Source organism: Misgurnus anguillicaudatus, chromosome 22, assembly GCF_027580225.2.
Source record: "Misgurnus anguillicaudatus chromosome 22, ASM2758022v2, whole genome shotgun sequence".
Lineage (NCBI taxonomy): Eukaryota > Metazoa > Chordata > Actinopteri > Cypriniformes > Cobitidae > Misgurnus > Misgurnus anguillicaudatus.
In genome coordinates, this window is record NC_073358.2 from 5,457,325 (window position 1) to 5,478,304 (window position 20,980).

At 36.6% G+C, this 20,980-nt stretch overlaps 1 protein-coding gene across 2 annotated transcripts in view; it reads right to left on the minus strand.

The window, feature by feature from the left end:
• tmem132e (transmembrane protein 132E) overlaps positions 1–20,980 on the minus strand; it is a 450,599-nt gene that overhangs the window by 110,519 nt on the left and 319,100 nt on the right. Inside the window, exons 1-2 of one of the 2 annotated variants that reach the window (XM_055200523.2) lie at positions 10,475–11,024; positions 8,535–9,462 (exon numbers count right to left, since the gene is read on the minus strand). In XM_055200523.2, coding sequence (XP_055056498.2) covers positions 8,535–9,462; positions 10,475–10,532 — 986 coding nt within the window. In that variant the 5' untranslated portion in view covers positions 10,533–11,024. Of the gene's footprint in view, positions 1–8,534; positions 9,463–10,474; positions 11,025–20,980 lie in introns of those variants that run through there. The other variant, XM_055200522.2, reaches the window with a different exon arrangement.

Sequence of the window (20,980 nt, forward strand, 5' to 3'; positions counted from 1 at the left end):
ATGACCAACTGCGGCAAGTTCCCAATAGCTCCGCCCTCACGCTATAACTCGAGACAGGAAGAGAAGTCAGTCTGAGGGGGGTTGGAGGTTAACGCTTTCGATTAAAAATTATGAGGGCACATGTATTAAAAAATTAAATAAAGCACACAGATAAATCATTTATAAAAATACAACAATATTACATAAAATATAAAAATGGTCAATTTCGATTTCATGAGGACTTTAAGACAGCTAAAATGCACAGTGTTGTCAAAAGTACATTTTGGGGCTGTTTGCAAACAAGATGTTTGCACATTTTATCTGCACTATGTTATATATATTGTAGCACATGCACACACTTCAAACAGCTTTCAGGACTGTATCTAGTTAAAGTTAAAGCTAAAGCATTTAAAAATGTGTGTTCTGTTGATGAAAGCAAAAACTGCTATCAGTTAATGTGGTTTGGTGCATTTCTTGCACCAGCAGCTAGGGCGGCGCTCACTGCAAAAATTTTAATTGTTTACATGGTAGTAAATTCTTTGTTAAAACTGCATGTGCAGCAGCGATGCACGAGTTGATCCAAAATGATTGGGTGCCTGCGGTCACCCACGGTTACGGGTCATCCAAAAATATTTTTAATGATATTCGGGTCACGGTCGGTCGGGTCGTTTGAAATAAAGATGCTAATTAACTATTTTAAACAAATACTACTTAAATAAAAAAATGTGGGTCAGGAAGCGAGTCAAAGTTGCAGGCAGGTTAGATTAAAACGTCGGTCGCATCACTGATGTGGAGGGCTACCAAATTTTCATACATTTTAAAGTAAAGTTTTATTTTATTTTACAAGTGTAACAGCATGTTAAGTTTACAACCCTATATCATTAAATACCCAATATTAGCCTCAAAACAATTTCATGCAACTGAACAAACCCTTAAGTTCACCCTCAAGAGTTACTTTATTCAATGTATAAATCAGAAAGACCTTGGTATGGTAAAAATGAATGGTTAAGTACACATGTGCCTGACCTTGTATAAACTGGGTGGGATGTAAGAGGCAGAATATTTTACTCAGCATTTACTCAAGTATGTAAAATGAGAGGAGGAGTTGACTGTGCTTGACTGAAATCTCTCAGTTTTATTGCTTTAATTTATAATCTGAAGGATAAGAGGCACAGGGGAGAACTGGGGACCTTTCTCGTTTGGGTTTAATAAATGTCAAACCACATTTCAAACAGTCGATTAGCAGTTCTTAAATGTTGCAGTCACCTTTAAAAAAGTGAAATACCTTTGGTTTCACAAAATCAACTAAGAATATAAATTCAGGGAAAAATCTTCATTCTTTTTTATGTGTTACTTCCATTTACAGGCACTGTAAAATATTATTTGGGTATAAAGTTCAATCAAATGTCTTACATTTATGACCAATTTTCATATCGGACATCAATCAGACTTGTTTATCTGGGATATATGGCCACTTGGTGCAGGGTAACAATATTTAACAATTTACTTTAACAATTTCACTTTACAAAACAGTCAAAGTCCCTGTGAACAGTAAGTCACTATCGACTTTATTTCCATTTTGTGACATATTTTAGAGATAAACGGGATGTCACAGGAGGAAAATAATGGGCGTGGCTTGTGTTTTCCAGTGTGAATTGATTGGATATAAAAAAGTAGTCGTTTCATTAACAAATGGAACTGGGAGCAGACTGACAGTGTGAGGGGGCGGAGTTAATGGATGCCCAGCCCAAGCCGTCTAGCTGATGTCATCAAAGAAGGACTGCCACAAGAGGGCGGAAGTACACTTTCAAATTTTGATTAAAGTTTATGTTTATGCCAGAGCTGATGGTGTAGTGGGCAGCGCCCCGACATGCACTTCGGCGACCCGAGTTCGATTCCTGGCTCGTGGTCATTTGCCGATCCCATACCCCTCTCTCCTCCCTGTCCTCTACTAACCCTGTAATCAACAATCACGTAAGTAAAATGGCTAAAAAAAAATTCTGTGATTAGTTATGTGTCTAGATCATGCAGATTTTAAGATACAGCTGAATGTTTTGATTATATAAGATTTTGAGCTTGTTATGTCAATGTTGTAATTTTACAACGTTGGGTCTGAAGGTTAGCAAAACTTACCTGTGCACTTTGCACATTACATGAATTTGTTGTACTTCTAAACTGTTAAAAATTTACTTTTTAAATTTTGTGGCAACAAAATATAATATTGATGTTAAATGTCTATTTTGAGTTTTAATCAAAGTTTTAAGAGTATTAAATACGTTTATAGGAAATAAATTATTTATTCGAGAATTTGAAAGTATTTATGTGGCAATATTTGTAACTTTCTGTATCTTATTGTTTATAAAATATATTTTTGCTGGTCCTGTTTTCTTGTCTGGTCTTTGTTTGCTCAAATATATATCTGCTGCATGAGGGCCAGGTGATAATGTTCTGGAATGTGGGGTGAGGGGGTATAGGTGATATTAGCATTATAAATAGAGGACAATAAGCTTGCCAGACACTGTTGTGTGAATTCTGTGGAATGGGTGAATCCTTTAAAATGTATGAATGTGATTGGAATTGATTTGCATCAAGATTAATAAGCATGGATGTTTTTTTATTTCAGAATGCTACTAGCCAGAACTGTCTTATCTACAATGCGTATGATGTCATTTATATCATCCAAATTTGAAAAAAAATTACTTTGAGATGGGACTTTGATATAACTAAGTGTTCTTCAAGAGTCGAACCTATAACCTTTTTGCTAAGCTCTATCAATTGAGCTACATAGACACTTGAAAGTTAGCCACATTATTGTACTATAGTAGCCTATACTATAATGCATACCTTGTAGCCTTGGCTGTTGCTAAACGTTTTTGTCATAAAACACAAATAATAAACACTAATACAGTTGGTAAGATTAATAAATGAAACTTATGTCATAGGTAAAAAGCCTCTAAAGTCTTGAAGGCATGTGGACAGTCAGCAGTTGGCAATGTCAAAGTAGCTTGAAACGGGACATTGTGGGCACATCGTGTTTTTGATGAGAGCCGGCGTGACGCGGTCAGATGTGCTTGACAAGCAGAGCAGTGCAGCGTTGAGGTGACACTCCAATGAGTCATCCAATCAGATGCAGTCGCAGTCCTGACACAGCCTATAAGGAGCGTAGGGTGCACAGGGCTCGCTGCACACACAATGTGCCATTGGACACGGGTCGACGGCGCACGACCCTCAGACGCTGTATTAGAGGTGCTGGGAGGATTGAACCTCCTTTGGGGTAATTGAAATGTATGTGATTTCATAACCTTCACCCTTTGTTTCAAAAAATGGACATGTGTAATGTTCTTTATCTTGCAGTATTCGGTCTCTTTAATAACACGCGCATGTACCTTAAAACTTACTGCGTTCCTATCTTGGCAGATATGAATGTGAGTTTTAACTTAGCATACGGTCACAGTCACCTTGATACACAAATGTTAGCATCTCTATCATTTCTGATGTACTCGGAGAACAGACGGCAACTCTTCTCGAGCTTCTCGGGGGTGGAAATAACATTAACATACAGTATATGCAAAAAGCATTGTCTTATCCACTGCATACTGCCAGGAATAAACTGCCATGGAAACAAAATAGTCGGGTTTGTAGATCTGTGCACATGTCTATGTGTATGTTTGTATTTATGTGTTTGTATTTAAAGGTTATTTGAATCTGAACCATGCAGTAAGCATTATGATGATAAACAAAGCAGCAGCACATTATTTCTCCATTTATTATTACTTCAATGTTTGCTGCCCACATCTGCATGTGCTATATGCCATTTGATTCACAAACATGGCTCATTATAACTCATAACAAATATGCAATGCAAATATTGATCACATTTTTTTAAAGAAAAGTGGTTTGTGGCATGTTGCTATGCAGTTGTTCGATATGGTTGCTAGGGTGATCGCTTGGTAGTTGCTTACTGGCCCAAATCAAAACAGCCATTGTCAATACAATAAAATGGTTTGGTTCACTTCCTCAATAGTCTATGAAATATTTTGGTTGCTTATATAAGTAACACAAAAATACAATCTGAATACATTGCTTGGTCAAAGAATAAAAACTGATGGGTCATGTGGGGTTTAATCTCTTAGTATTAGAGATTGTAGACATTAGTCAGCTTGGGCCAATCATAATGTTTTAATACAGGTGACGCGTTAACCCCCGCACTGTTGCGGACGTTTCTACAAACATACTGCTTAAAAGTCGAGCAGTTAACATCCACATTTCTTCACCGAAGTTGTTTAAAACAGCTTACCATCTATTTGCTGAATTGTCTACGTCCTTAGTACATTCTCTGTGAAGCCGAATGTGCAAACTCAGGTTTGGCGTCGCCTGACGCAATGTTGTTTGGTCACGAGCAACTTTGCGACCGTCAGCGTTTGCCACATATGTGAAAACAACTAAACACGGAGAGTTGATAACCTTCCATTGCTTACAAATACAACACTGAGCTCGCCGGCTGCGCAAAACAGGTAACTTCCGCTTTCTCTCCGAGTATAGCGGTATTATGATACTGATGTGTGAATGATGTCTTACTGGAAAAAGACGGAATGGCACTGCGTGTGTGAACAGCACATTTTTGTATTTACTGGTAAATTCATTCTAGTAAATTCATGGTAATTTACCAGAATTACTGTGTGAAAGAGGCTATTGTTTTATTGTAAATAATTATTTTGAAGCCAACGTTCAGGTGATCAGTGAAAAAAATCTGCTTTCATGAATATTTATGTAGAGAATCAATTCATTCAGTGACTGGCAGAGTCAGTCACGAATTCCTGTTATAATATTAAAGTCCTCATGAAATCAATCGAAAGAAAAATCGATAATTTTGACCCTTGCAATGTATTTTTTGTTTTTTCTCCAAATATACCCATGCGACTTACGACTGGTTTTGTGGTCCAGGGTCACATATATAAACTGGTATGGCCTAAAACGCTGCCACGCGTGCTAAATAAAGTCTAGAATCTAGACGTTACCATAAATCTCAGGTTCTAGTCAAATTTCCTGTCCAATCGAACTCTCTCTAGGTGCTAAAGCGTCCCGCCCCCTACATTACGTGAAATGAGGATAAGAAATGATTCGGATAGTGTAAATATGCTTTCTATTGGCTGTGCTACAAAAACCATGCTTAAACTATGGTAATCAATACACCAAAAATATGCTTACTAAAAAAACATGGTAAATTTTTGTAAGGGAAAGAAAAACAACAATTCAGGTTAACAACTCGGCTAACCTAAGAAGCTGAGTGAAGAAGTTGCGCAAAAGCAATTAATATTATGAACTATTTCAAGTAAAATAAACTTTCAGTGCATTGCAATTCAAAGAAATGTTGGAAATCTTAAGTTAGATTCACTTATGTTACAATCGACATTTCTCAATTTTTTTAGACAATTTATTTTCTCAATTTAACCCATTCCCCGCCAGCCATTTTTTTGTGATTTTCACAAAAGTTTCACAAAATGCCTTCCAGAAAATTTTCTTCTAAACATACAAATATATCAAATGAAAGAACAGACCATCGGCTTTCAAACAAACAAACAAAATGGGGGAAAATAAACTATTAAATATGGGTATTTTTTCTTAAAAAATATATTTTTAGGCAACAAGCTAAAATAATTGCATTTTTGTGAAGAAATTTGGTTAGAGATCAGATTCAGAACAATTATCAAAACATACACAAAATTGAGTAAATAATTTTTTTGCTTCAGTTTTTTTATAAATTGGGTAAGGATCATCTAGTGGATAATAACGGTATAACAGATTAACATAAAAACTCATCAGGAACACTTTTTTATATTTTCTCCTAATTGACGAGATAAATCGTCAATGGCAGGGGAAAGAGTTAAAGTTAAAAAATAAATTTAACTTATACGGGTTTATAGTATAACCTTTATAACCTTTTAGTTCTAGTTTAATGAGAGCAACAATAAAACAATATTTTTATAGCAAACTTTTGTTGTTTAATACAACAGTTCTCTTGAAACTTATATAGCACAATTTAAATATACAGGTTTTGTTACCTACTGGGCAAAAGAATGACTAAATGGTGCCACTGACATTTTTTCACGATGTTTGACCTAAAGAAAACATTCTAATGTTGCCAATTTTTTATTTAAAAGATGTTAAAATGTCAATAAGATACTTGTCTCAAAAGATTTAACAACAGTCTATAATGCCTATAATGTTTGACTAAGACTGTTGATTCAAAAAAGCAAATTATTAATCACTTTATTTTATGAACTCTAAAAAAAACAGATTAAAAAATATCTGATGGTATTGAAAGGAACGTGAAGTGAGGGGAAACTTCGTATGAGCTTAATTCATATTTAAAGACTTTCTTTTTACATCTTTAATAGCCTTTTCTGTTGGCATCTCTCAACTTTCGGCTCCCAGCACAGTTTAATTCACCTCCTGTTGAGTTGACTGGCTCAGGGGTCTCAACTGGAGACTTTCTTTTTCATCTCCCCTTTCATCGCCCAAGCCTTTATTGCTCTTCAGCTTTCCCTTGGAGAATTAATGCCACCGTACTGGACAAAAAAATCTCAGATACGAGTGCATAATATTATGAAATCAGAGAGATTTACTGTGGAGTTTTATATCACAATGAACTTTTGTATTGATATTGAGTTGGCCAAGAAAATACCAAATCTGATGAAAATTGAAAACTGCACAATATAAATTGAACTGATGGTCTCACCCAGAAATGCTCTAATATGAAAACTACTTCTCATTAAAAAGGATTAATTCTTAAAAAATGTTTCATGATTATATAGTGAACGGCAACAATGTATCTGATGACATCACTGAGGAAATACCACATCTGCTCTTTCTGTAATTCGAGCAGGCTCTTTGTGAAGATGGTATGACATATGATATTAAAGAGATTGTTGGTGTTTTCTGGTTACTATGGGAGTGGATGGTGACCACCTCGGTAACAAGAAGACCCTCCAGGCTTCAAAATGATCTAAAAGTGTTAAATAAATAACTCCACTCGACTTCATATATTTTAAGACATCATAAGACATTTACTCCTCTACTTTCTTGTTGTGGATATCGCTGTTTTTTTAGATATACATGACTTAAAATTAAGCATCCTATACCTGACTTTGGGTTGTGAAAAAAGACATTGGAGGATCAAACAACATGAGGGTGAGTAAATAATGACATCATTTTTAAATATCCCTTTAATATGCCATTAAAAGAGGGGATTCTAAAAATAAAAAGTGAAAATAAATGTAAAATAAAGAAAAAAATATAATCAAAATAAGGCTGCATAACGATTAATCATGATTAATCCATAGCAGAATAAAAGTTTTTGTTTACATCATATATGTGTGTGTGAACTGTGTATATGCACGCATGCATGTATAATATATATATATATATATATATATATATATATATATATATATATATATATATATATATATATATATATATATATATATATATATATATATATATATATATATATATATATATATATATATATATATATATATATATATTTATTTATTTATTTATTTATTTATTTATTTATTAAGTATTTATATTTATATATAAATTATACATAAATATACAAATGTATATAGACATGTAGACATTTCTTAAATATATACATGCATGTGTGTGCATTATCTATACAAAGTTATTATACACAGTTTCCACACATACATATTATGTAAACAAAAACTTTTATTCTGCTATAGATTAATCGCAATTAATCATTATGCATCCCTAATCAAAACAATATAAGCCAACTTTTTATACTACTTTTTATACAACTTTTTTATACTTGTTTTTCAGTGTAAACGCAATCTAGATTTAACAATAATACGGTCAAACTTCACACATTCACAGCATGCGCAGACTTCAAACATCTCAATATATGAGATAACAAATACTGAAGTATCTTTGGTAGGTTACAGCGCCCTGCATGCTCCCATTCCGGTTAATGAGTTATCGAAGCCTAATTGTTTCATGGTGAATTTCCAAATTAAAATCTGTGAGTTTCCATTACAATTAGACCGATATGCCTCAAAAAACAGCTAATATCCTACCTCCCCTTTTATTTCAGTCATCCGGGAAGAAAAAAGCTAATTTCAAGGATTTAAATAATAATTTTACTACACATGAACCCTAGCTCTCCCATTCTGTTGACAACGAGAAATCAAATTAAAACACATAAGGCAAATGAGAAAAGGCATGCCTCATATCCCCTTGGCTCTAATTCGACGAGAACTGGGTCATGCTCATGAGAAATTTAATTTGAACAGATTTCAATTAATACCCATTATGTATTCATTCAAAAGCAGAATCCTTCAATCTCCTAAACTCTGCCACAAGAGATTTATCAACATCTTTCGGGATTTGTGTCTTGTCTCTAGAAAGCCAGGTATCAACTTGCAACATTTTTCATCTCTTTGATGTACGTAGACATTTGAAACAAAAAACAACACCAGCACAGGAATAAAGCCACATCTCAACCCCGTAAAGACTATAAAAGCACTTACTTGAGTGAAAACTGCTCCACAGTAGAATTTGGGACTAGGTACAGGAAGATACTGAGGATCTCTCCTGGCTTTAACGGCCTCTCCGGCAACCTAAGGAAGATGTTCTTGTCAAGCTGTTTGTCTACCACCAGTTGTTCCTGGCTGGGCTGGTACAGACTGATGCTGCCAATCCGGAGAAGGGGTTGCTGGGATGAGCCTTCCCCTCTGGACGCACCTCCTCGACGAGGGTAACTCTCCCCGCACTCATCGTTGCTGTCTGGATCATGAAGGGTATAGTATAGCTCCACTTGAAGGGTCTCCCCGCTCAACTCAAGCCCATCCGTTCCTGAGGACTTTCTGCGACCCAAAGGTGCAACGTTAACATTAAACCACGTAGAAGGGAGCTCCAGTTGTGCCAAGCATTGTGCCAGATTCCCTTGAAGCCTGCAAGATGTCTTGATCTCCCGAACATCTCTGAAAGCATGCAGCCGTACACACGGCAGCTTGTCCTGGATCCTGAAGTCGTCCCAGTCTCGCCCTGCGATATAAAACAGAACCTGAACCAAAGGGTTGCTGGCGAATACTCTAGACTGTACAATAAAGGCCCGGACTTTCCAATTGACCGTCAGCCGTCCAGGAATGTCCAAAGGACTCGTCGGCTGCAGTAAGTCCTTGGACACCGTCTGGTCTTGGGTGAAAGGTCCAAGGGAGATGTTAATAGCAGGTAGCTCCTTGGTCTGGAACACAACAAAGCTTTCTGAGCGCTGAAGAGGGTGACCGCGTGGACTTCCATACGCCTGAACTCTGGTCTCTTGTAAAAAGAAGGCCAGCTGTGTGTTGGAGAGTTTAAAGTTGGCAGGGAGGTAAATTTCTGGTGGGCTGGAGGTGGCACTGGGAACAGGGACACTGAACAGGGCATCCGAACTGGTAGGGGAAACTTTACCAGCAACTGCAAAGACACAAAAAGCAATACAGTAAGCATGTTTTGAGAATAGCCGATATCAGTCTTATGTCTTACGGATATAACAAAGCACCCTGCTAACAACCCAGTAAAGATTCCTGCTCAACATCATATACTTAGGAAGACTTTTAACTCCACATAACTTTAAGTGGGGAAATCCCCCGATTATTGCAGTGCAAGATGATAAGGATAGAAAATAACTATTAAACTTCAAATAATAAAGTGCACAGAAAAGATCTCAAGAGCTTTGTATCTGCCGGTGGAAAGGAAATATGAATCAAATGACTGCTTGTTCTCTGTTTCAAACAGGCAGCTCAGATCACTTCGACAATAGATGTTGATTAATGGCAGAAAAAGGCAGGAGGTTTCCAACCAAACAGTCCTAAATGCCACTGAATCATCTCATTTCACATTTTGGACAACGCATGCATTTTGTAAATATATCAGTTCGACGGGAAGACAGAGGGGGACGGCATTAACAGACATTCTCGCCGTTTGGCTGATTGGAAGGAGGTGGGATATTGAGTAGAGAACAGAGATTTGTCCGATAACATATTGTACACGCATGAGGCATCATCGATCTCTATCTCTTGGGGTCCTAAGATTAACTTCCCAAGACTACGTGCCCGATCGATTGCTCAGAGACTTCAATACGCCGATCATAATCAGCCTGCACTGAAGAGACACTTTGACAGTAATCCTTATTTTTAAAAGCAAAGGTGACTTGTTGCGTAGCACCTCCAACACTAAGGTCTCAAGGAACAAAAATGGATGCATTGTTTGTACATTCAATTACACTGGATGAAAGCATCTAACATATGCAAAAATGTTAATGCAAAACAAAATAAAACATAGTAAAAGCCATAAAAGTAACACCTGAGGAAAAAAACAATAGTGCATTAAACAAAAGTATTTGTTTTCCCTGCAAGCACTGCATTTATATGCACTTCATTCAGCAATGCAATCTGTGCTCATAAAAAGAGAGAAAAATAAAACATACTTATCACAATGACAAAGAAAATCCATGGCAAATCCATTCGAACATCCAAATGTCCCATATTCCAACAACGCCTAGCATTTAAGCTCGGTATTCGAATCACTTTACTATAACACGCAAAGCCAGGCTTACTTCAAGCTTTAAAACTTTAGTCTCAGAAGTCTCCAAACTTGAGTTGTAATCCACAAACTGCTCAGAGATCTGAGAGAGAGACCGCTCTCTCAAACCTGTCGGGAAGCTCGGAAGGCGCCTCCTGCCCTACAGCATGATCCGAGTGTGTCCATCTACTCTCGGCAGTTCCTGTTTGAAAGTGTGACTCCTCCTAGAAGATCCCGTTCCCTTCTTACAGCCCGAGACAAAGCCCAGACGCCGCGCCGTCTCGCCACACCTCACCCCAAACTGTAATAAACTCTTTAGCGCTCATTCAGAGCCGATGCAAAAGCGCTCCTTCCAGGACATCAGTGACTACAGACTACAAACTACCCTATTACATTCATCTTCTCCCATTGGACATGTTGAGGCAGACTCTGAATGTGGATGTCTGAGGGAGAGCGTGTGAGTGTGTTTGGAAAGGGGGGTGGTTTTGGGGGAGGGATGCATAACTCGAGCGCCTTCAGGCAACGAGTGGGGGATTAGAGGGAAGATAACCAACGAATTAGCTCTCGTCCTTCCCTCATCCGACGGCCCCTGGCAGATAAATCTGAATGAAAGTGGGGGGTTGGGGGTGGGTTACATTTTAATTATCCAAAGAGAAACTTTGCACATCCCACACTAATCTACATTGAATCTTGATATTTTTATATCTATGCTGAAACTTCTCCTAAAAAGCTTTATTACTCAGAATGGAGTTTTGGTTCCTTGCCACTGTCTTACTGGAAGACTGCTGACATTAGATTAGGGTTTTGTAAATTCTGATAATACAGTATCAGTTTTATTATACTTATCCAACTGTCCACTTTTTTAATCCAGTTTTTTAGTGTGTAATGCCTACTTACATCTCATGGTACTACTGTAAATTGTTCTTATTCGTGGCAAAATCTGTGCGTATGTTCATTTTTTATCTATTCATCTTTTAAGGGAAAGTTGGAAAGCCATGTCTGGTTTAAGTTGATATGTTACCTGTCATATTAACAGCATAAATGTCCTACACTGTCAGAAAAAACAGTCCCAAGCTGTCACTGGGGCAGTGCCCTTTATAAGGTCTTAATATGTACTATTTAGGTACAGATATGTATACATTTCCTACCAATGTGTACCTATGAAGATATAATATGAACTGCTTAGGTGCAAATGTGTACTTTTTGAAAGGGCGCCACCCTATTGACCGCTCGTGACCATTTTGACCAATTTATTTTTGAAAGTGTACAGTCTCAAGTGTATAGTTTTAGTAGATTGCAATTTCCCCATTTTCTGCGTTTTCTCTTTCTTTGTGTAAAATGGCTTTGAAACAATGCAACATTGTAAAAAGCGCTATATTAATTCATTTTAACTGATCATATATAATTATTTCTTTGTCTCTTTATTAAGTATTTAGGGTAACCCCCTTGAGCAATAGCAGAAAACTGCAGGATCTCTTAAATGTAAATGAAATTAAATCCTAATTTCTAATTCTAATCGATAGTGTTGTAGTCAAGACCACCTAAATCGAGACCAAGTCATGACCAAGACCAAGACAGGCCGAGACCGAGACAAGACGACAGAGTCAAGATCCAGACCAAGACAGGCCGAGACCAAGTCAAGACCAAGACCAGTGCAAGTCACTGCATTAAAACAATTATGATAAAATGTGAAATATGCATATGATTAGGCACTTCTTGTCTGTGTGTGTGTGTGTGTGTGTGTGTGTGTGTGTGTACCTGGTAATTATCACGTTTTGTCACATTTTTGTGAATAAAACAAGCAAAAAATCTGCCAATTGGGTAAGAAAAAAAATCTTGAACCTTTTTCTTAAACACTAAATTAAAGAAAAATTCAAGAAAAAATTGCTTACCCCATTGGCAGATTTTTTCGCTTGTTTTATGCACAAAATCACTTTTATATTTTTGCTCTAAAAACTAGACTTATTTTCTTGGATCGTTTTGTTCATCAAGAATAAGCATCTTAATTTAAGAATTTTCAGATATTTTTACTGAAAACAAGAGAAAAATACTAAGAATAATACTAATAATTTTTTGCAGTGTGCATCAGCTGTGGTCTTGACCGGTCTTGAAATAAAATTCAGAGTCCTCTTTGTCTGCGACCGAGACGAGGCCGAGTAAAAATGCGGTCGATTCCAAGACGAGACCAAGACCTTTAAAAAGTGGTCTTGAGACCAAGACCGGTCTCGAGAACTACAACACTACTAATCGAATTACTTCAGGACTTCAGTCTCTTTAAAAAAGCTCATTATGTGTTTAGTGCCAAAAAGAGGTAAATACTTACTGATGCCTGAAGAAGAAATTTAGTTCTGAAAATTGTTTTGTTTTTAAATTTGTGTACATATTTTCTGTATTTTCTGTTTGTATCTTAATAAAAATAGCGAAAAATAAATATGGATGGACATTAAAACTTTGCCCAAAAACAAAGCTTGCGAACTAAGGACCAGATTTACTAACAGTTTGCACCAGCGCAAACCATAGTTTTGTTAAATAACGTTAGCGCTAAAAAGGCGTGGTTTAGTTATTTTTGCGACTGATGTTATTGCATATGCATTTCTAGGAGTTTCCCTTTTTAGATGCAAAATGTTGGGGAGGAGATTGTTGAAATGTTCACACAACGCGATTAAGTAATGTTTGTGTGTGTGTTGTGACTGGTATTTGCGCCATTATTTAACGCAGAAAAATGCATGTTTTAAATCATTTTGCGCTTGAAATGGCTGCAATTGTTGCTAAAAAAAACACGTAACAGTTTCTGGAATGCCAGAGGAACATATGAAGAGTTTCGTTGCAAAATGAGATAAATCCATTTTTTAACATTTTTGTCAAAACACGTGTATTATTATGTTATCATGTTATTATTTTGTTTTATGGTGCTACTTAGCTGTATTTTTTAAGTTATGAAGGTTTTAAATCAAAACAAACCAACTGCAGTTGCATTGAAATTAATTGGAATGCACAACCAAAAAACGCGATTTCTGAACAATTAAAAAAAAACCGGTGGTTATCTCGTTTTGCAACGAAACTCTCCATATTATTCCAAAATATTGTTTGCCAAGCCATGTTATTTTTTATTTGCTGAAGTAAATAAAAGAGGAGTCACTAGGAATAGTCACACAATACAAGACGTTTCAAAACGTCTTGTAAACCTTAATTTCTTCCTCCAGTTATTTTCATTGTCTATACGGCTTCGTTTGCTGGGATTACACACCGCATATTTTCCGCTGTGATGTCCGTGGTGCTGAACTCAAGGTCAGCTCTGCTTATTTAGTAAAAATGTTAGTAAATAACCTGCAAATATTACCACTCCCATCAGCGCTTTTTTAAATTGCGCTTTCATGCTAATTTGCCCCGTTTAGTAAATCAGGCCCTTTTGCAATATATATACATAGAGAGAGAGAGAGAGAGAACAATGTCTTATCAATGTGATAACCGTCGTAAATATAAGCATAGTGACTGAAATTACCACATTGGTTGTGCATTATTTTTAAATCATTCAACGGCACGTTGTCATCAATTATTTCTTACATATATAGTATAAACCCACTTGGTGATAAAGTGAATGGAGATGTGGGAACACGGGTGCAAACACTAACATACTATAAAGGAATGAAAAATAACAAAAAAATGATTTAATATAATAACATATTTTGAACTCTGCTACTCATATTGTTGTAAGCCAACCTTTTGTCAAGAAAGTCCAGACTACGTGACAGCTAAATTTACAACCCTAGTTACTTGCATACAAAATGTCACATCTGTTTTTAAACCCGGGTCGCTTGAACTAAAGCACACATATGCCTTTACCCTCCAGGCCACTTCTCCGACAAAAGTATATTTTTCATAATTCTGTCTACGCTGAGCACAAATAATTACTCCAAATAAAAAACTCTCTGTAAAGGGCAGCAAATATCATTCGTTTCTAATAAATACATTCCTCGGCATCTGACCGAGCGGCACTTTCTTTAACACAAAGGAAGACTGAGATAATGGCATTAACATTTTCTTTACAATGCGGTTCGCCTCCGCTCCATTACATCCCTGACGTTTACCATTGTACTATTTCGATTGAAAGGCGTTTCACTTACTCTCAGAGTTCTGAACACCTTTGGCGTGGCCGTGGCCTGTGGAAACAGATATGAATACCTCTTCAAAAGATGAGATAATGCCCGTGAAAGCCAATCCATTACAAATACATTAAATGGCAAAGAGCGCCTCTCAACTACTTCTCCGGATACATGCGGTCTAATGTATATATGGTTTCATTGGATTATGTGCTTCCAGTGCTCCGGGGGATACGCTGGATGTGAGGTCACACATTATAATCCATCATAGCCATCATTGCATAGGCTCTGCATTGTGTCAAACAGAAGGCACATATGGGATTACAACATGACACCCAAATGTTTCCCTCCTCCCACCTGCTAATAGACCTCTGTAACAGGATCCACATCTGTTGGTCAATGCGTGTGGCTCGATAAGATCATGTGGCCAGATTTTGAGCCTTATGCAAGATATTGGAAAGTGGAATACGCCTTTTTGGCAAATTTCCTTCGAAATAATCGGCCTGGTGGGACAATTGCTTTGGGACTTAATCCACGCGGCTTTATCTTAAAAATGAATTTGAAATCAAAAAACATTAATATATGAACTCACGCACCACATGAGCAGACACGCACATTATGAAAGTGTGTGCAACCAAGAGGAAAACCAATTGTGATCTCGACGCTTCTGTTTATTTCCGAGTCCGTCGGAGTTCGAATGGCATGACATGGTGTACTGTTTCCATTTTGATTTACAGAACAAATTGAACGGAGTACCGTGTTAATTAATGAGCCGTTCCTCGAGTACATCTCTATAAAGAGACACTAGAGGAGTGGAATTGTTCCATTTGAATTGCTGCATTCCAGTGCGCCCAAAGGAAATGCACGAAGGGGAAATTGAAAAAGAAAGAAGGTGAAACACAAAATGTGACAAGTGATGAGAGATTGAAATGATGCGGTCTGAAAGGTGCATCAACGTGTTGTCGTCATGGAGACGGCAATGCTATTTTTTAAGGCAATAACGGCGTTCCGTAATTTTCGTGAATCCATTTACAGTATGATTGATAAAGTTTAACTAAGCTCAGACTTACGTTTTGCATAAATATCAAAAAGCCAAATTGGTGTACGGTAATAAGACTTTATCTTGGGTGGTTTTTCTTTGCCTCACAGCAGCAAGAAGGTCCACCAGTTCGAGCCCTGGCTGGGTCAGGAGTTTGCATTTTAATTTGGGTACCCCGGTTTCCTCCTATAGTCCATGCAGGGCCCATATTAGTATCCTGTATTTTGGGCTTAAAATGCACCTATTTCATCGCTAAAAACAACATAATTTAGTGTATAATACAATGTGTTTGCGTAGTTTATTGTTCAAAAAACACATTGGGCTCTATCTTACACCCGGCGCAATGATTATTGAGTCTCTTGGACATAAATGAGGACTTATTATGAGACGTTAGAAGGCACAAAGAGCTGCTTCACCTGCAGCCTGGTAAGTAAATAAATGCTTTGCTTTAAACAAATGCATCTGTTTTTAAATGTTTTTTCACGGATTTATTGTATATGATGACTCTGTACCTGCGGATATGGTGAGATGAGAAACATTTGTAAGTAATGCTTAAAAAAAAAACGCTGTCCAAAGTGCTGAAACGTGCGGAGAGCCGTTTGTAAATTTTTTATTTCCTGTTTGTTATAAAATAAAGTATTTTTTGAGGACAAACCTTATCTTACATACTTGTAAATTATTTTTTGATGATATTGGATAGCCATACATTTAAAGCAATTACAAGCCTGCTTTTTTACTTCCATGACTAAAAGAAAACGGGTTTTAAAGGTTTTAATAAAAAAATAACAATTTCAATACAAGTGAAAAACAACACAATTATTTAACATTAATCTTAAACTGGGGATCTTCTTCCTCCGCTTAGTTTTTCAGTTTACAAAGTCCGTCATCTAAATAGGGATTAGACATAGCCCAGCGCAACAGGCTTTTAAAGGGGATGAGAACTGAGACTCTCATTGGTTTACTCCACGTTACGCCCAAAATACTCCCATTACAATAGGACCAACCCTTTTCGACCTTGCGCTCGGCGCACAAACCATTTTTCCAGTCGTTAAATTAGCAAAAGTGGATTCGGACACGCCTATTTAGACGTTGCGCTGTGCGCTTTAGACAATGTGCTTAGATTGTTAAAATAGGGCCCATTATTTTCCACATACCGTACATTTTTGAAGCTCCATATTTTACTCTCTTCATGAAAAGCATAGATTTTATACAAAACTCATCGATTTAAAAAGCCCTGTATCCCTGATTGGCCAGCTAATCTGTACGTTGTGATGGGCCTAAATACCTCTGACGTCAGCCGGAAATGTGATGCTCCTTACCATATTTGAAACATTCGCTCACAATGCAATGCTAACAGGACTTAACTTACAGGCTATGAGGAATTATGATAATGTCAGTCTTGTCCACGTCACCAATCCCAGGAAGTAAACTGTTGCCTACAATCCGTGTGTTTGTTGTTTGAAAAGAGATTTACGTTGGAGATGATAACTTGCGTCATCGTTTACTTTGGGATTCGTACCTTTTGCATATTGTTAACATGTACTAATACACACTTAAGGGGGTCGCACACCGACCGCGCAGCTCAGGGTCGAGTTGCGTCTAGGACAACTCGGATGTATTGTAAACCGGAAGTGCACATTAAATAGCGCAAGCTTCGTGAGATAGCGTTTACTTCAAAATGCAAAATATAGGTAAGCAGCCAATATTAATCCTTAATGATTTGGGACAAATATGATGCTATTTAATGTTAAACTATGTGAGTGGTGCTGTGTGGCGCGATAGGGATTTGAGCAACTTTCTGAGTCACAGCTGGGTGGCGCGGACAGTGTGCGTATACTCATAGAAAACAATGTGTGAAAATGTTTTTTATAATTTAATCGCCCTCATGCCAAACCAGATGTATATGATTTCCTTTCATTCAGATTCAGTTGAACACAAACAATTTTCAATAAAAATGCTGATGTTGTCTTTTAACTCTTTTGCCGCCAGCGGTTTTTAAAAAAAGTTGCCAGCCAGTGTCAGAATTTTTCATGATTTTCACAAAAGTTTAATGCTTTTCAGAAAATGTTCTTTAAATATGAAAAGTTCTGTTGCATTTTTCAGAAATCTCGTTTTTTGGTTGTGCATTGCAATTAATATCAATTCAACTGCAGTTGGTTTGTTTTGATTTAAACCTTCATACCTTAATAAATACAGCTAAGTAGCACAATAAAACAAAATAATAACATGATAACATAATAATAAACATGTTTTGACAAAAATGTTAAAAACGGAGTTATCTTGTTTTGCAACGAAACTCTTCATATATAAACATACATTATATAAAATGAAAGAACAAACAAACAAACAAACAAAAAGTTTCATCATGCCTTCATTAGTTCTCTTGTATTCACCTCTCAAATATGGGAAGGTTTCTTCAAAAACACCAAATTTTGAGCAAAAAGCTGAGATAATTCCATTTTTGTGTAATACTCTTGATAGAGATCAGATTCAGAGCGATCCTCAAAAACATACACAGAGTTCTTACTCTTTCACGTGAGGCGTTACTTCCGGGTTGCATAAGTTGCGATATTGCGGAAAGCCGGAAATATTCGGCATTGGCAGGGAAGCGTTAATATAGAAGCAACACATTGTGAAGCTTCAAAAAACACATCCATTCCTCATCCAACTAACTCTAGTGGGTTAATATATGTGTTCTGAAGCAAAACAAAATGTTTGTGAGAAATTATTAATATTTTAAGCTTAGTGATTGACACATTGTGTATTATTGTAAATAACACAGATAATTCAATTTGTCGGCACGCAGCTAGCTTTTAATTTCAATGGTTCTCGCATGCCTCAGGATTGAACATGTATATGTGAGCCTGGACCACAAAACTACTGAATAACAGCTGAATAAAGCTTTCCAATTAATAACTGGTGCAAAAATCGAACTATTGGGAAATTCGCCTTTAAAGTTTTCTAAATGAAGTCCTCAGCAAAATATCTTCATGGAACATGATCGTTCCTTAATATCCAAAGGATTTTTGACATAAAAAACATTTTGACCCATATAATGTATGGTTGGCTATTGCTACAAATATACCCATGCTACTTATGACTGGTTTTGTGGTCCAGGATCACATATGACGAGTAGTCCTTAGACAAAACAGTAAAAATCCTATCTTAAAATGATGCTTGATTTACTTGAGACCAACCATATATTTATACAATTTATTCCACTTTACGCTCATTTTTCCTCTAGTTTACTGTGAATCAAACTTACTGTCAAGAATCAAAGCATTCATCAAGTAGGCCATATAAAGAGTTCATTAATTCACCCAAAAATGGACTCGACAAGAATTTATAAGCACATCAGGAACTGCAGCAAGCACCGAACCTTTTGATCCATGGCTATGCTAACAAGCCTGTCAGTGGCTGTGATTCAGAGACTAGCAAATGAACTGTGGCTCGAGTTAGCATGACAAACAACAGTTGCAAATGAAGTGATTTACATAAGAAACAGGCGCTGCGACCGTTGGCGTCACCTCAAGCCTATCAGTAACACAGACGGTAACTACCAAGAACAATAAAGTGAAAAACCGTGGATTCTGTTTCATTAACAAGGAAGGAAACATATAGTGGGAAATGGGTCTTTTGACATTGCAATTCGAAAACGCTCACCGTATTTTGCCCTTATTTCTTGAATCAACATCAGGAGGTCGAATAAATTTGCTCATTTTTGAACCACTTGCCCTTGTCTGTGTCACAAGTGCTTTTTGTAAGAGTGGATGAAAATTGACTGGAATGAATGTGAGAAACGGAGCAGTGAGCTGAGTGCTAATGCAGCGCCATTTCTTCATAGCCGTTTATGGGAGAATTAAATAAAAGGGAATGAGGAGATTTGTCATTAAGCATGTGACAGGATATAAATCTGAATCCTGTGAATTCTGAAGGGGTGGCGCAGTGCCACACAGTCAGATTATGAAATATTTAAGCGGCTAATTATAGCAACTAGGCAAAAGTGTGATTCTGCATGCAGGGGAGGAAAAGAAACGCTTTGTTCCCAGAAGCAGCTAAAAAGTCAATGTTATTATGAACATTGCAATATTTAAAAAAAATGTACAAGTATATTTAACCCTTATGTGTTTTTGGGGATGTTTTCATCCACTAGAGGGTTTTTTTTACTCTTAATTTGGCCACCCAAAACTTTCTCTCTGTTTTAGCAAATAGAAAGTTTTTTGGTGACAAATCTTATATTTACATATATTTTAAGAAAATGCTTTGATATTTTTCCAAAACTCAACGATATACCGTGGGCAAATTTACTACCCTTTTGTGTCGTTAGTGGATGAAAACATCCACTAAATGGATGAATATTTTTTCCACATTTGTTCATCAAAACTACAAAATCTTCACAAAAATTCCATTATTTTAAATCTTTAATTGCCAAGTTTATATGTGGTGTCACTGATTTGGGGAAAAACACACACAAAATGACAAATTTTCAATATAAAAAGTGATTGTAAACTGGATTTTTGTTTACCTTTTTCACAGTCTTGGACATTTCAAAGATTGGTAAAAACAAGCCAGAAATTAAGCTTTGTTTTTGCACAGGGCTACTAAAGGGTTAATAGGGCCACATGGTGACCAACAGTAAAAATGACAAATTTGACCTCTTAGCAAAAGGAAAAAAACACCAACATTCAAAAATGCATGATAAAAAGGTATAATAGATCTGCAATCAAAAAATGTAGTTATAATGGAAGTCAATGGGGCAAAAACAGCCACTGACAATAAATGAAGGAGAAAAAATAAATAAAACTGATAATACACAAAAACTAAAAATCCTTTAAAGCCAATGTTTTTACCAATCTTTGACATGCACAAGACTGTGAAAAAGTGCGTTATGTGTTTTTTCCCCCAAATCAGTGACACCACTTATGAACTTGGCAATTAAAGAGTTAAAATCATGGAATTTTTGTGAAGATTTAGTAGTTTTGCAGTACTGAGGCTGATTAACAGATTTATGTAAAAAAATTGATGAATTTTTTATAGCCGTTTAATTCCGTTTTCATCCACTAACAATACGAAAGGTAGTAAATTTGAACAATGCATAAGGGTTAAATTAAAGGGCACATATTTTGCCCAAGTCTCAGTGGATTTTTTTCATTATAGGGTTGTTGCGTTTACACACATTTGCGTCCAAACACCTTTTAAAGTGGATTTAGCAAAATAGCGTGTGTTTTCGGGGCAAACGCGCCACCCATATTGCGTCATTCGCATCGCCCCA